Source organism: Castor canadensis, chromosome 11 (assembly GCF_047511655.1).
Source record: "Castor canadensis chromosome 11, mCasCan1.hap1v2, whole genome shotgun sequence".
Classification (NCBI taxonomy): domain Eukaryota; kingdom Metazoa; phylum Chordata; class Mammalia; order Rodentia; family Castoridae; genus Castor; species Castor canadensis.
This window is the reverse complement of record NC_133396.1, coordinates 119,444,773-119,458,145: the sequence shown is the minus strand read 5'-3', so window position 1 is coordinate 119,458,145 and position 13,373 is coordinate 119,444,773. Positions and strand designations below refer to the sequence as shown.

The window sequence follows — 13,373 nt, the reverse complement described above, 5'->3', positions numbered from 1 at the left end:
GCACATGCACTGAAAATAAAGTTGTTTCCTTATTCACATAATGAAGGGAACAGTAAAATAAAAAAGTAAGAGAGAAGGTAAAGCTTAGAGAAAAACGTGGATTAATTCAAATTTTGTTGTCAAATCTTTAAAATTGGGAAATGAGCAATCAATCTTCTCTATCAAATACTCCAAGATAATGAGCTAGTCTCATTCAATTTTTGCTCATTTAAAAAACATTTTCTGACTAGTCTGTTGAGTTCCACCTACAGAAGTGAATTTACAACTGAAGACATCTCCTTGCAATGAGCAGCACAGATGAGCAAGTGGAAAAAACGCACAGTAGGCTGGTGGCGGGCTGAAGGTACACAGTTCCATTGGCCTGGTCTAAGACTCACAGTGTGTACCTTGAGCCACACTTAAAGAGGTGATGAGCAAGGGTGGGCACTGCAGACCTGGCAGGGAGGGGACACAGTGGATATTCACTGCCCCCCCCAGCAGGATAACACTCTTTTGTATTCCCACAAGATCTCCCCTAACCATGATGCCCTCAAATCAATAACACAACCCCCTATCCCCACTGTCAGGCTGCTATGCTACTGAGGCTACATACATACCAGGGAGGACCGGCTCCAGGTGGGCTGGCGTCTGATGGGAGGTGGAGAATTTGATTGTCTATATGAAAAGTTGGATTATTATTTATCAGATATAAAAAGATCATAAAGACAAGGGACAAACAGAACGAGAAAATGCACAAGATCTGTGAGAATTATATCAAAACATAAACATTGTTCATTTCTGGATGTTAGAACAATTTTGACCTCCATTTGTAGTCTTTCCTTTATTCTCAAAATGTTTGGAACATATATTTTTGTAAAATACTAAAAGAATGAGGCCAGGCTTACTTTTAAAGAAATATTATGAAAGAAATAAACACTGAAAAACATTACCATTACATGAATTTTTAAAACTGTGTTCTTTGTGCCTTGCGTACAAAATAGTTTGTAATAAAAATTATGAGAGGCAAAAAGAAAAATATTTTTAAATGCTTCCAGTCAAATGAAATTCCAAAGTAGATAAAATATTTTTTAGCATGAGCATATAAAGATAATACATATTATAAATATTTATCTAACCAGAACCTTTATTTTTCAGTGCCGATAATCAAACTCAGGGCCTTGTGAATGCTAGGCAATCACTGTACACTGAGCTACATCCCCCAATCAGATCCTTTACAAACTGAGAACCAAAATAGGTTTAAAAAAAACAATAAACAATTCCAGAGATATAGCTGAGTGGGAACTAGGAATATTATCAAATTCTTGAGAGCTGAAATCAAAAGTGCTTTTGAGCAATGGGTATAAATGCTGTACAGTGTTTTCCTTAGTCCATGGTATTACCACTTAAAAAACAAAAAAATTTAAAAAGTCAAGATGTAGCTCTTCCATTTAAAGGGCTCTCCTTAATGAGGCTTCACCCTTTGTACCTTTTTGGTAATAGAATAGTTTGTGTCCTATGAAAGGATGAAGACAATGTGATAATGTTGGATTTCTTTTTTTTTTTAATGACTGTCCAACTACAATATTATCAGGCCTATGGTAAACACATTCCCCCATTCCTTTTCCCAGGTCAGAGGTATATTCCCCTCTTCCCCTGAGCTATGCTTGCAAGTGGCAAACTGTAGTTCCACAGGAACAGGAAAACTAATGGCTGCCTTCTGAGGTGAGAGAGTGTAGTGCCCCACAAAGGACTCCTATGAGGAGAAGGAGGCTGTTGAGTTGATGCTAGTTTCTCAAACCAGCTACTTGCTGAAAAATGTGTAAGCAGAAGACTGCAGTAACTCCACTTCTCAGGATCTCAGGATGCTTTTTTTTTTTTAAATCCTATAGAAATCAACAATAGAATTCCTGTTAAGGTCAAAGCCACCACCCAAGGTCAAAGGCAAAAGCAGGGTAGAACCACAGAAGGGAATCTGCCCAAAAGAATGGTGGGTGTGTGTGGTACATGTGAGAATGTGCATGTAAGAAGATAGAGCTGCTTAATTTGCACAACCCCTATTGTCCCTTCTGATGTACCTTTGGTAGGCCTAAGCCTATCAGACATATTTTTAGAGCCCAGCAGTGACCAATTGCAGTGCCTGGTAGGAAAGGACCTCCATCACATGTAGAAAAAAGTCTGCCTCGACCTGGGGATCCAGTTCTAAAGCAGCTGCATTCTCTAGCAGTGACTGCTTGCTATAGCGAAATACTCTGCCACTCTTGGATGTGTCCACTGTGGGACTGGAAAAGCAGCCGTCTCTCACATTTACATCCCTGAAGCCCTTTGAACCAAAATTAAACACATTGGTACCCAAATGGTGAAAGTACTCTGCTGAGGAACGTTTTTTTGAAGGCAACCAAGGTAAAGACAACGACCGACTGAGCCCCAGCACGCCATCTCCGAGGTCAGGCCGCATGGAAGTGCCCTCATCAGACTCCTCTTTATCATCTTTATTTCCAAACTAAATTAAAAAGACACACAGATTTGTGACATCTCTGAGTGCCTTCCAAATCTTCCTCTAATTACCCTGGCCTCTCAGTTGCAGTCAGATGACATGACCCAGGAGCACACGCAGGGTTCGCCAACTGTGTGAGCGAAACCAGGGCTGAGGATGACAGCAGCGTCTTCCCTTTCAAGTTGGCTCATCACTTCTGAGCATACGCCACGTCTGACACGGAGGGGCACCCCGGCAAATTGGGAACTGCTCGGTTCTTCCGAACTCAGAGCCGAGGGTCTGAAAGGCACTAATGTGGCTCTCCTAACCAGGCAGTTAAGAATTCACAGTCAATTTGAGAATTATTTGCTCTCTAGGCCTATGGACTATACTACCCAGTCTTCATCATTAAAGTTCTTTCACTCCTGCCTGCTTTAGCCTACTTCTTTGGCTTCTACAAGGATCAAGGGAAAAAGGCAAAGAGAAAAAGTGATCTACAACCTTCAGAAAGCACAAGTTAATCCCACAAAGCCATAGCGAGAGCATGCACTAAATATTTACTTACTCCGTGCAGATTTTGTTTTGTTTGTAAAACTTGTGCCGTGTTGTAAATAACCGAGAAATATACTTGGCATTTTCAATATCATCCTTGGAAAAGAAGGAAAAAAACAAGCATTTGTTTGATTAGGCATGCATTTCACAAGGATTGCTCTATGCAGAGACACAGCCCTCCCTTCATTTACAAAGTAACACGCTGGGCCAGGAAGGAATCAACTTGCTGGATTTCAGTAGGAGTTATGCCTGCCTACAAAGTCCACCAAAGAATGGCAGAAAATGCTGTCTCCTAAAGAGCTATTTGTGACCAAGATGCTGGGGCTGACAGTGACCTAATTCTGAAGCAAGTGTTTTTAAAACAAATAACAGAGACAAGGCAGAGAACAGAGCAAACATGGGACATCATTAAGTTGGAGGCAGTGAGGTACCTTGACTCTAGAAGAGATACTCAATGGAAGGTCAATCACTCAGCTGACTCCAGAGTGAGCCTGGTTTATGATGGGACCAAGAATCCAGGTCAGCCAGCAAAAGAAAATGCAATGCAAATAATCAGGAGTTCCCTGATTAGGGCCATGACAACAGTGCCAAGGAATGCATGCCAGATAAGGAGATCTGTCACAAATCAAGCAGCTAGGGAAGCCCAAATCCTCGAGCCTCGAGACAGTGTGGACACATGGCATTTCATCACCAATACCTTGAAAACGAATAATTGTGGTGCTGGGCAAGAACTAGACATTATCTCTCCAATAAAATACTGATTCTCTGAAGATACACAGAACAAGACAAGGAAGGAGGTGAAAATCAAACAGCAGGTGCTCGCTGGAGCCAGCCTTTTCGGTCCCCTTTGCTCACCGTGTGGAAGAGCACTGTCTCCTCCTTGTCAGTGAGCTCAACCAGAATGGCCGCCTTGTTGTGAGTGATGTTCCCGATCTCATTCCACCTGGACCGAAAGAAATGTAACTGGGTTTGCCCTCAGACGCTCCAAGAATTTACCATCCGGCAACAGGGTATCATCAGTTTCATTTTACAAATTAGTATTTCACTGTTTTTTAAAAAATGCTAAACGTTCCTTCTCTCCAAGAAGAAAACCAAAGGAAATCAACATGTATCTGTTTACATAGGTAACATTCTATGCAAAATAAACCTAGGCACCGATACTCATAAAATATAGTTTTCTTTAGGCCTAGCTATGAGGAAAATTTGCAAAGGCATTTTGTTGCCTTCCTCCCTTCCCCATTTCCAAACTGACACAGCATTTGCCATGACCTACTTGGGTTTTATGCTTTTTGTCCAGGCCAGCCTTGGACTGTGCACCTCCCACCTCTACCTCATGAATCAATGGGATAACAGACATGAACCACCTTGCCTGGCTTCTTTTTTAAGTTAGGATCTCCCTGGCCTTTTGTCAGGGCTGGCATGACCACGAACCTCCTACCTCCACCACAGGATCATTATGCCCACTTAACATAAAAAGTCATGTGAGCTGGGCACCAGTGGCTCACGCCTGTAAGCCTAACTACTCAGGAGGCAGAGATCAGGAGGATTTCGGTTCAAAGCCAGCCTGGGCAAAAAGTTTGCAAGACACTACCTCAAAAATACCCATCACAAAAAAAGGGCTGGTGGAGTGGCTCAAGGTGAAGGTCCTGAGTTCAAGCCCCAGTACCACAAAAAAAAAAAAAGTCATGGATTTCCAAGAAGCTAGACTGAAGAATCCACAGAGTCTGTGCTTCAGTATACACTACAGATTGACTATGCCACCTAGAAAAAAGTACTTAGAGGATGATTAATAAGATTTGAACACACAGACACACACAATTTCCTTCCCTGTCCTACTGGAGACCTTGTCTAACATAAGACACAGTGAAGTAAATACCAAACAAGGGGTGAGAAACCACTGTCTCATCCTACTTGAAGCCAGCTCTTAGCCATCCTTCCTGCCTATGCTTCACTCAGAGCCCCAACCTGTAACTCCTGACCCACTGCTTCTGCACTCCAGCACCTGGCTTTCTGCTCACTACACTTTCACCATCCCCTGCTAACCCTCGACCCTAAATTCCCTCCCTCTAGGAAGCTCTTCTCATTCCCCACCACTACCTGGAGGAGAAGAACTTGCAGGAGCTCTCTACCAACCACCACACTGTGGTACAAGTTTTTACTTGTGTGACTCCGACCTACTAGACCACATACCCAATGGAGGGATTCTGCTTTACCATATCTGAACCCCAAGCACTGAGCCACGGGCTTCACACAGAACGCTCAGTAAATGTTTGCTGAAAAAAATGAGAAACAGGGCTAGGGCTGGGGCTGGGGCTCAGTGGTAAAGTGCCTGCCTAGCACACCCAAGGCCTAGGCTTGATCCTCAGCACTACAGAAAACAAAAAAACAAGAGAGTGAAAAGTAGTAATATTGCCATTGCCTGCACAGAGTATGATCCTTTAATGTACCTTAAGGTAGACAGGTAGCTATTTTTGTTCCTACTTTGGAGCAGCGGCAATGTGGACACAAGCGAGAGTCTGACTCAGTCACATTTGTTCTTTTGGTCAGGGATGGATGAGTTCCCTGCCTGGGTGTACAGGTTTCCTCCAGTAGTCTGTACATGATGCCAGTACCCCCTGTGTCTAGGGCACATGCTGGTGCAATACTCTGCATGTGCTCAGCCCAGCTCTCTGCCTGACTGTACTTTCATCAGACTATAGCTACTTGGACTCAAGGCTACCTGCTCTTCAGTGAGGGCCTGGAGAGGTAAGAGGGATTTGGTTCCTCCAGCTCTGTTCCTTCAAATCAGCTACCAAAACTCTGGGGACACTCCTTGTCCTACCACATGACCTCACCTAGAGGCACAATGAACGTGACATTGTGGTAGAAGTCAATTCCCTTCTTGCAGGGGTTTCAATATAAGTGAAGCCTGGAAGTAGTTCTAAAAGAGCTGAGCACAACCTGTGAATGGCTTCTGCTCACACACTTGCCAATCTACTTTCTTTCTCTACTTTGCCTCAGTAGCTCTTGTGCAAGACTTGTCCACTTCTCTTTTGCAGGCTCAGGGAGAAACTGCAGCGTGGACTTAGCTTTGGAGAACTGGCGAGACAAAATGCCTGGCTAGTTTTGGATGAGCATAATTTATGAGGGCAACTCTGCACATGGTTACATACTTAATTTATACTTTGTTACAGGTTTAGGGAGTTGACTTTGAATATGTCCATAAGTCAGAAAGTTTATTCAAAGCTCTGAAAATCTCTGGTCTCATTCCAGTTTCAATAATATCTTTATTCAATGAGAAAAAAATATATAAAAATGATGGCAAGGTGGCGACCTAGGGAAAGAAAAGCCAGTCAGGCAGCTTTTGGTTGGAACATTGACTCAAAATGACCAAAAGTAACTGCTGTTCTAGAGAGCATGCAGCTAGCCGAGACTCACTTCCAGAAGGTGGCCTGTGCTTTGCCTCTGCGAATAGTCTTCAGTCACCACCCGAGATGCACAGCTCTGTCTACCAGATGCACACGTAGGAAATAACAGGCCATGCTGTCCGTGCAAATGGCAGGCAAGAAGCACACGGACGTTACCATGGAGTCCATGTGCACCAATACAAAGAGCAAGCTCATGGGCACGCCATGGATAGGGGAAAGGCTGCATCCCTGCACAGAATACTTGCGTTAAGTGGGAAAGAGGGCTAAAGTGTCCAAACAATGAACAAAAACGTACTCAAGTCCTTTAAGTTTTTCATAATATGTTTATTGCTTTTTAAGATGCTTTTCTCTAATAATTAATATAAAATATAAAAAATTAGTTTAATGAAATTTAAAAATAAAATAACAGTAAAATAAAAATAAAAAATAACATTTTAATAAAATGAATTTCATATAAAAATTAGTTTGCATCAAGATGCAGTGATATAGGTCTTTAATCCAAGCAGACACCTCCAAGGCAGAGACTGGAAGGACTGTGGTTCGAGGCCAGTCCAGCAAAAAGTGAGGCTGGAGATGAGGCTCGAGCTGTAAAGTGCTTTTGACCAAGAAGGGCTAGCAAGTGCAAAGCCCTGAGTTTAAACTCTAGTACTAGCACAAAAAAAGAAAAAAAATTAGTGAGATGTCATCTCAACCGATAAGCTTAGTAGTTGTGTGTACCTGTGATTCCAGCTACATGGGAGGCTTAAGAAGATGGATTGCAATTCAAGGCAGCCCTGGGCAAAAACATAAGACCCTATCCAAAAAATTAAAGCAAAATGGGCTGGGGGCCATGACTCAAGTGGTAGTGCACCTGCCAAGCAAGCATGAGGTCCTGAGTTCCAACTACAGTACTGCGAAACAACACGAAAACCATCACCATCATCATCATGAAAATAAATAAGTAAGAATCAGTTTCTCTCTGCTACCATGTGTGGTTGGGCAGAGGCTGCAGGACAAGCGGAAGAAGCAGCGTGGATCTAAGGACTGGCATGGAAGATCCCAAAAAAGTAACCAGAAGGAGGCTGGAGAACCAGCTCCAACTACACTTACAGGCCAACTCCACTCTTCTGACTTGAATGGGATTCAAATGTATTTCCTGGAGTCTGTTAGGAAGAAGGGGCTCTTCTTTCCCAGTCAGATCTCCAGGAAAAGTGAGGTGAATTTCTCCCTAACTGCCTTAACCCCACAGAGGGCTAATCATATCTGGGCTGAGAAAGGTTCAATTCTGATCCATAGTCTAACTCACTAATTTGATAACTTTTAATACTCAATGAAGTTGTCTAGAATGTCTCAAAGGAAGAAAGGACAAGATTACCTGTATATTACTGCTTGTCTTCCAATTCTGTTTCTTGCAAAAATCCCCATAAAGAAAATGCCAAGGTGCATACAGTTTCCATGATTGTCCTGCAAAAGATCAACAAGACACTTGTTCAATTCTTCAGATTCATAGTAGTTAAGATATAGAATTGGCCTATGTGTTCATCAATGGATGAATGGACAAAGAAAATGTGGTACATATATATATATATACACATACATCATGTATATATACATACATACATACATATACATATATGTATATATACATGCTGGGAAACTATGTAGCCTTAACAACAGACAGGCATCCTGTCCTTTGAAACAACACGGATAAACCTGGATGACCTTATATTAAGCAAAATAAGTCAGGCACAAAAAGATAGGGTCTACCTCCCTCAGACATAGATCCTAAAATAAGTTGAGCTAATTGAAGTAGAATAGAATGGTGGTTATAGGGACTAGGGAACAACAAGTATGAGGAGATGTTGATCAAAGGATACAAAATTTCAGTTAGGTCTAAGGGACAAATTAAAGAGATTTATCTCATGCTGTCATGGTTATTAACATTGTACTGTATTCTTGAAAATCCACTAAGAGTAGATTTAAAGGGTTTTCACTACAAGAAATGCTAAGTCTATGAGATATTGTATGTTAGTTTGCTTGATTTAGTCATTGCACACATACACACATTTCAAAACATGTGGTAGGTATTAACAATACATAATTTTTATTTGTCAATTAGAATTTTTTAAAAAACTTGTAATGCACAGAGATCACCAGTGTCTTCCAGCATTTGGCTGCAGCCCACCCCTGGGTACCACACCCATGGGCACAGGGTTAGGGTTAGGAGAATCAGGTCCTAGAGGAATTTACTCCCCTGAACATCTTGGTGGACTATATATGGTTTTCCTTTTCTCTCAATTTGTCACAGTACATTTCTAGTTGAAGAGAGAATTTTAGAATTTTCTCAAATTTTTTGACCTTTTGGGTTTTATGAACATCTATTAATTTTTTTAAACTTAGGTCTTGTCTTTTAAATCACAGTTATCCATACACACACTTTGAAGAGTTAAATATTCCTCAGGGCTTGTTTAAAAGAGGAATCAGTCCCAGCTCCCATTTCCTTGCCCCAGATACACAATCTCCACCTCTTACAGCCCCGCTGTGTGTCTCTGCAGTCACAGTGCTTGGCCCTTTCCAGGAGAACCCCACTACAGGGTGATTTTTTTCCAAAGCACTCCCTCTGTTTCCTCTGCTCACTTTTCTTTGAACTCACATTAGTCAGACATTGGACATCCTGGATGGTCCTCTAAATTTTTATCTCCTCCCCCCACTTTCCATTACTTTGAGCTTTTATTGTTTTTCTATTTTTTGATAAGCTTTTTTTTCAATTTCACCTTCTAACCTGTCTATTAAGTCTTCCACTCCTGATATTATATATTTTTTTTATTTCTGAGAGTTATTATTTTCTATACATTCTTTCTTTACAAGCACCCTATTCCTTCAAAGAGGCATTTTGTTTTGTTTTGCTTTTTCATTCTGAAGGTTTGGGATATACTTTTTTGAACAAGGGGCTCTTCTTTCTGCAGAGTGGCTGCTTCATTCTTGTGTCAGCCTCCATGGTTCTATCACAGCATATTGCAGGGTGACACTGGCCACTTATTCACACAGGGAATGGGGGCCCAATGTTAGTTGGGCGACTGATAACACAGGAGGGGTTTGTGGGCTTCACTGTGGGGTGATGTGCTGGGTCCTGCAATGAGGAACCCCACAGTCTTTCCGTCCAGTCAGATGTTTCCAACCTGTTGCCTGGAAGGCTGTAACCTGGCTACCAGGGTTCTGACAGCAGTGTGAGAATAGGCTCAACACTGAGTAGACACAATATCCCTCAGTCCCCTGCTTTCACTGAAAGGAGGTTCCCTTTCTAGAGCAAGAGTGTAGTCATGTGCAACAAGACCAAAGAGGAAGGGAAGAACCTCTGCCTTCCCCCAGATACTTGATAGCATTAAAGTCCAGAAATGTGGTCCCTTCTCAGTAGTGTCTTCTCAACCCACCAAAGCTGATGCTAGAACAGGTTTCTTCCAGCAGCATTAGAGAACAGGGGAAGAGGGTAGACAACTGCTGATGGCCAAAACAGAAAGAGTGCTAAGATGGAAAGAACTGGGAAGAAGAAAGAAAACAGTCTTAGGGATATTGAGAGGTTGAAAAGGTAAGTTTCACTACAGAAGAATACATGTGGGAAAAGAAGATGGGAGGAGTGGAGACAGAAGGAAAAATTCTGCAGAAAGACTTCCCTGGCGTTTTGCCAGTAGGTCCATATCTGGGTCAGGTGGTGATGGGGATTTGGGAAGCAGTTCCCAAGGTATGACAATGGGAAAACATGGAAAAAAAATGCCCAAGGTAGCCATGTCCCCATGATGCTGGGGCACTGCATTAGACAAAGCTTTGACTCCAACTGAGCAAAACATGGAAGCTGCAGACTCGGCCTCAGTCACCCCAGAATTACCCCCACTCTGTCCATGTCCTCTGACATTATGGGACGGACTTGGGCAGCAGTTACACCAGTGTTTATAGAGAAGAAGGAGAAGGATGGGCAGTCCTGTTGGGAAGTGACTAGGACCATTTGGAGGAAGCATTCATGGAAAAACCCATACTAAATGGAAGTGTTCTTCCCTAGGATTCAGCGTGCTATACTTTTTACTTAATTAGATCTGAAGGACCTGCACAAAGCCAAAGGGCCTGCAACCTTTGCTGTCTTATTTTCCAAACTTATTTCAGGGCTGGCCACATCACTGTCCACCCCCACTGCCTTGCTCCCATCTACCATCCTTGGGGCACCAGGCATGATGTGTGTCACCTCAGACATGGACAGATATGTGCAACTGTGCTACACCCAACTGACAATGAGTCAGCATTGCTCGTCTTCCCACTCAGAGGAAGGCAGAATATCCCCTTTGGTCCCACTAAAGAAGCTACTAGAAAGGGCATCAGGACCCTGTACAGTGGATTTCAACCCTACCTCAACTGTCCCTCTTTCCCACAGTTCAGAATTGCTAAAAACAAGCAAATAATATCAACAACTTCCAGGCACTGAGAAGTCAGTTTTCTAGAAGTGGAGACAAGTTTACTAATTTTTCAGTGACCCAAAATATCATGACTATATATGGGCTGCTGAAATGTAAGTGCAATGCAGATGGCTTCATAAGGCATTATTGCAAGGAAAATGGATTACAACCCTATGAAGGGCAGTCATTAGAGAAGCAAAAGAAAATTAAACAAATCTAAAAAAGAGCCATTTAGCCCTTTTTGCAAGCTGTGGCCACCCTGCTCGATTCTACTTGATACACATGGGCAGTTCTCATTAAGGCAAATTGCAAATGTGCAATGGAAGGGGAACAGAGCACTTATAAACCAGCCAGTGGAGTCAGTCTGGAGAGAAATGTTTGTACTGAAATTGCAGGCGTCTCCCAAATTGCTGGAATGTGCTGGTTGCTTTAGGTTTCTGATAGAACTCCATTTTTTTTGAAAAGTTAGTCCACAGAGAAAGGAAAATGAGTTTGGATTATGGGCTCAGCTCTATAAATGACCATGCACCATGACCCCAACTACACCTACTTCAGGAGGGAGGGGTGTTGCAATGGACATGATGTGCTTGAACAGTTTCCTAGGCATAACTTCCATGGAACACCTAAGGGGCTACAAACATGCAAGGCAGAACTGGAGAAATACACCACAATTGCATATGGCAAATGTCTCATTCTACCCCATCAACAATGATCTCTGTACCCATTCAAAGAAGACAAAAGAGAAAAAGCACAGGGAATAAAATTACTCACTAGAGTCTCTGTCAACACACACATGACACTAGCTGTGTCCTGTTGGAAAACTAGGCCTAGCCGTGATCCCTCTGAAGTGCGGGATAAGCTGGTCTGTGGTGATCACTTAGATGGTTGTCTTCTAAATGAGGTATTCCTCAGTATTCTGCTGGAGACCATGACAAATCTCAAAATCTCTGAGTTAAGAAAAGGTGTTTGTTTTACCTAAACTAGGCTTGCTGAATGCTGCCATGTGGCAGTAAGAAGGCCAAGTCACCCTGGCCCACTGCAGTCAAGGCTGGTTTTCCAAATTCCTGTGTCTTTCTGAGAAGGCTGATGTAGCATAGGGTACAGTGTGTTACCTTCACAGGGAAGATTTCCTGTCCGAATCCATCCAAACGTTCCACTTCATTGATGTACATTAGTTCAGCTTCTGCTGGCGGGATTCCACTGCAATCAAAATAGCATCAAAGGAGGAAGTGGTTAAGGGCAAGAAAGTCAGTGGAAGATCCTACCTTCTTGATGGCAAATTCCAGAGCTGTGGTTTAGCTCTAGCTTCTGGGAAAAGCAATCATTACCCAACTGGGAGGGCACAGCACATAACTAAGTAATTCATTAACACATTCCCCAGTAGCCTTTTACTCAACAGGGAATAATAAGAGGAAGGTACAAATATTTAATGAAGAGTCACAGTCCTAAAAACAGCAAATAAATAATTATTCCACACATCACTGTGAATAATGCTCTCTGCTTAAAAAAGAAATTATTTTTTCCCAAATGGGCAAAAATGTCTACTATTTAAAAAAAAGGAAACAATTTGAAAAAGAAAAAAGCTTATTCTTCAATAATTATGTCTTCATGTCATCATCCCCTCGCCTCTCATTCTTCACCTTGCCACCCAGCAGGGCAGTCAACACAGACAGTAGATATGGCAACAACGTTGATTTTTAACCAGTTCACAGAAGAATTCACCTAACAACAGCTCCACATCTGGGTGGGCTTTCTGGTGAGGAGGAGCAAGAAGAAGAGGAGAAAGGAAGGGAAGGAGGCAAGGCAGAAGAGGAAGGAAGGGGAGGAAGGGGAAAAAGAGAGGAAGGGGGCAAAGAAGAAATGGAAAGAAATGAAGAAAAGGAAAAAGGGAGGGAGGAAGGAAAAAATGGGAGGGAGGGAGGGGAATAGGAGGGAGGGAGACAGAAGAAGAAAGGGAAGGAGGAAAGAGAAGATAGTTTTCAGGTCCACATGCTCCTTTCTCATAGCAGAAATTTGGAGCTGAGTCACATGGTCGAAGAAAGAAAACCGTGTTGACCCAGGCCAGAAGTGGGACTGGGAAAACAAAGTCCTCCTGCCCCATAAGCAGAGGACATCTGGCCAGGCAGCCCCTTGCCTTCTACCTGCCTTACCTATGGGCTTTATGTTCTTGGGCCACCTTCTGGGTCAGCTCCTCCAGAACAGCCTCTTCAAGGGCCAAATCCTGGATGAACAGAAAGCACTTAGGTCAGGGTATGAAGAGCATTTGTGATCTTGCTTGCAAACTTTAAAGGCTCCCTTCTGATGTTGCTGGTGAGCCTTGCTCCCTCAGTCTCCACTCCTGTAGAATTATGGGCTGCAATGCTTAGGACTGAGTTGTGATTTCTACTGGTACAACATGGCTGTACACTGTAACCTGGGTTCTTTGAGGGATATTTCGGGTTGCTGCCTAAATTCTGTACCATCTACCCTATCTGCCTGTTTCTCAAATGCAGTTTTAACAAAGTGGCTTGGTATGTAGTTATATGTTTTTACTGATCAAAG

General features: G+C 42.7%; 1 protein-coding gene across 5 annotated transcripts in view; it reads right to left on the bottom strand.

Annotated features, from left to right (window-relative positions):
• Positions 1–13,373, bottom strand: part of Ptpn14 (protein tyrosine phosphatase non-receptor type 14) — a 161,610-nt gene that overhangs the window by 33,578 nt on the left and 114,659 nt on the right. For all 5 annotated transcript variants that reach the window (XM_074048336.1, XM_020186006.2, XM_020186011.2 and 2 more), the window contains 6 exons: positions 12,983–13,053; positions 11,945–12,032; positions 7,766–7,854; positions 3,860–3,947; positions 3,018–3,100; positions 597–654 (listed from right to left, as the gene is read on the bottom strand). In XM_074048336.1, coding sequence (XP_073904437.1) covers positions 597–654; positions 3,018–3,100; positions 3,860–3,947; positions 7,766–7,854; positions 11,945–12,032; positions 12,983–13,053 — 477 coding nt within the window. The remainder of the gene's footprint in view (positions 1–596; positions 655–3,017; positions 3,101–3,859; positions 3,948–7,765; positions 7,855–11,944; positions 12,033–12,982; positions 13,054–13,373) is intronic.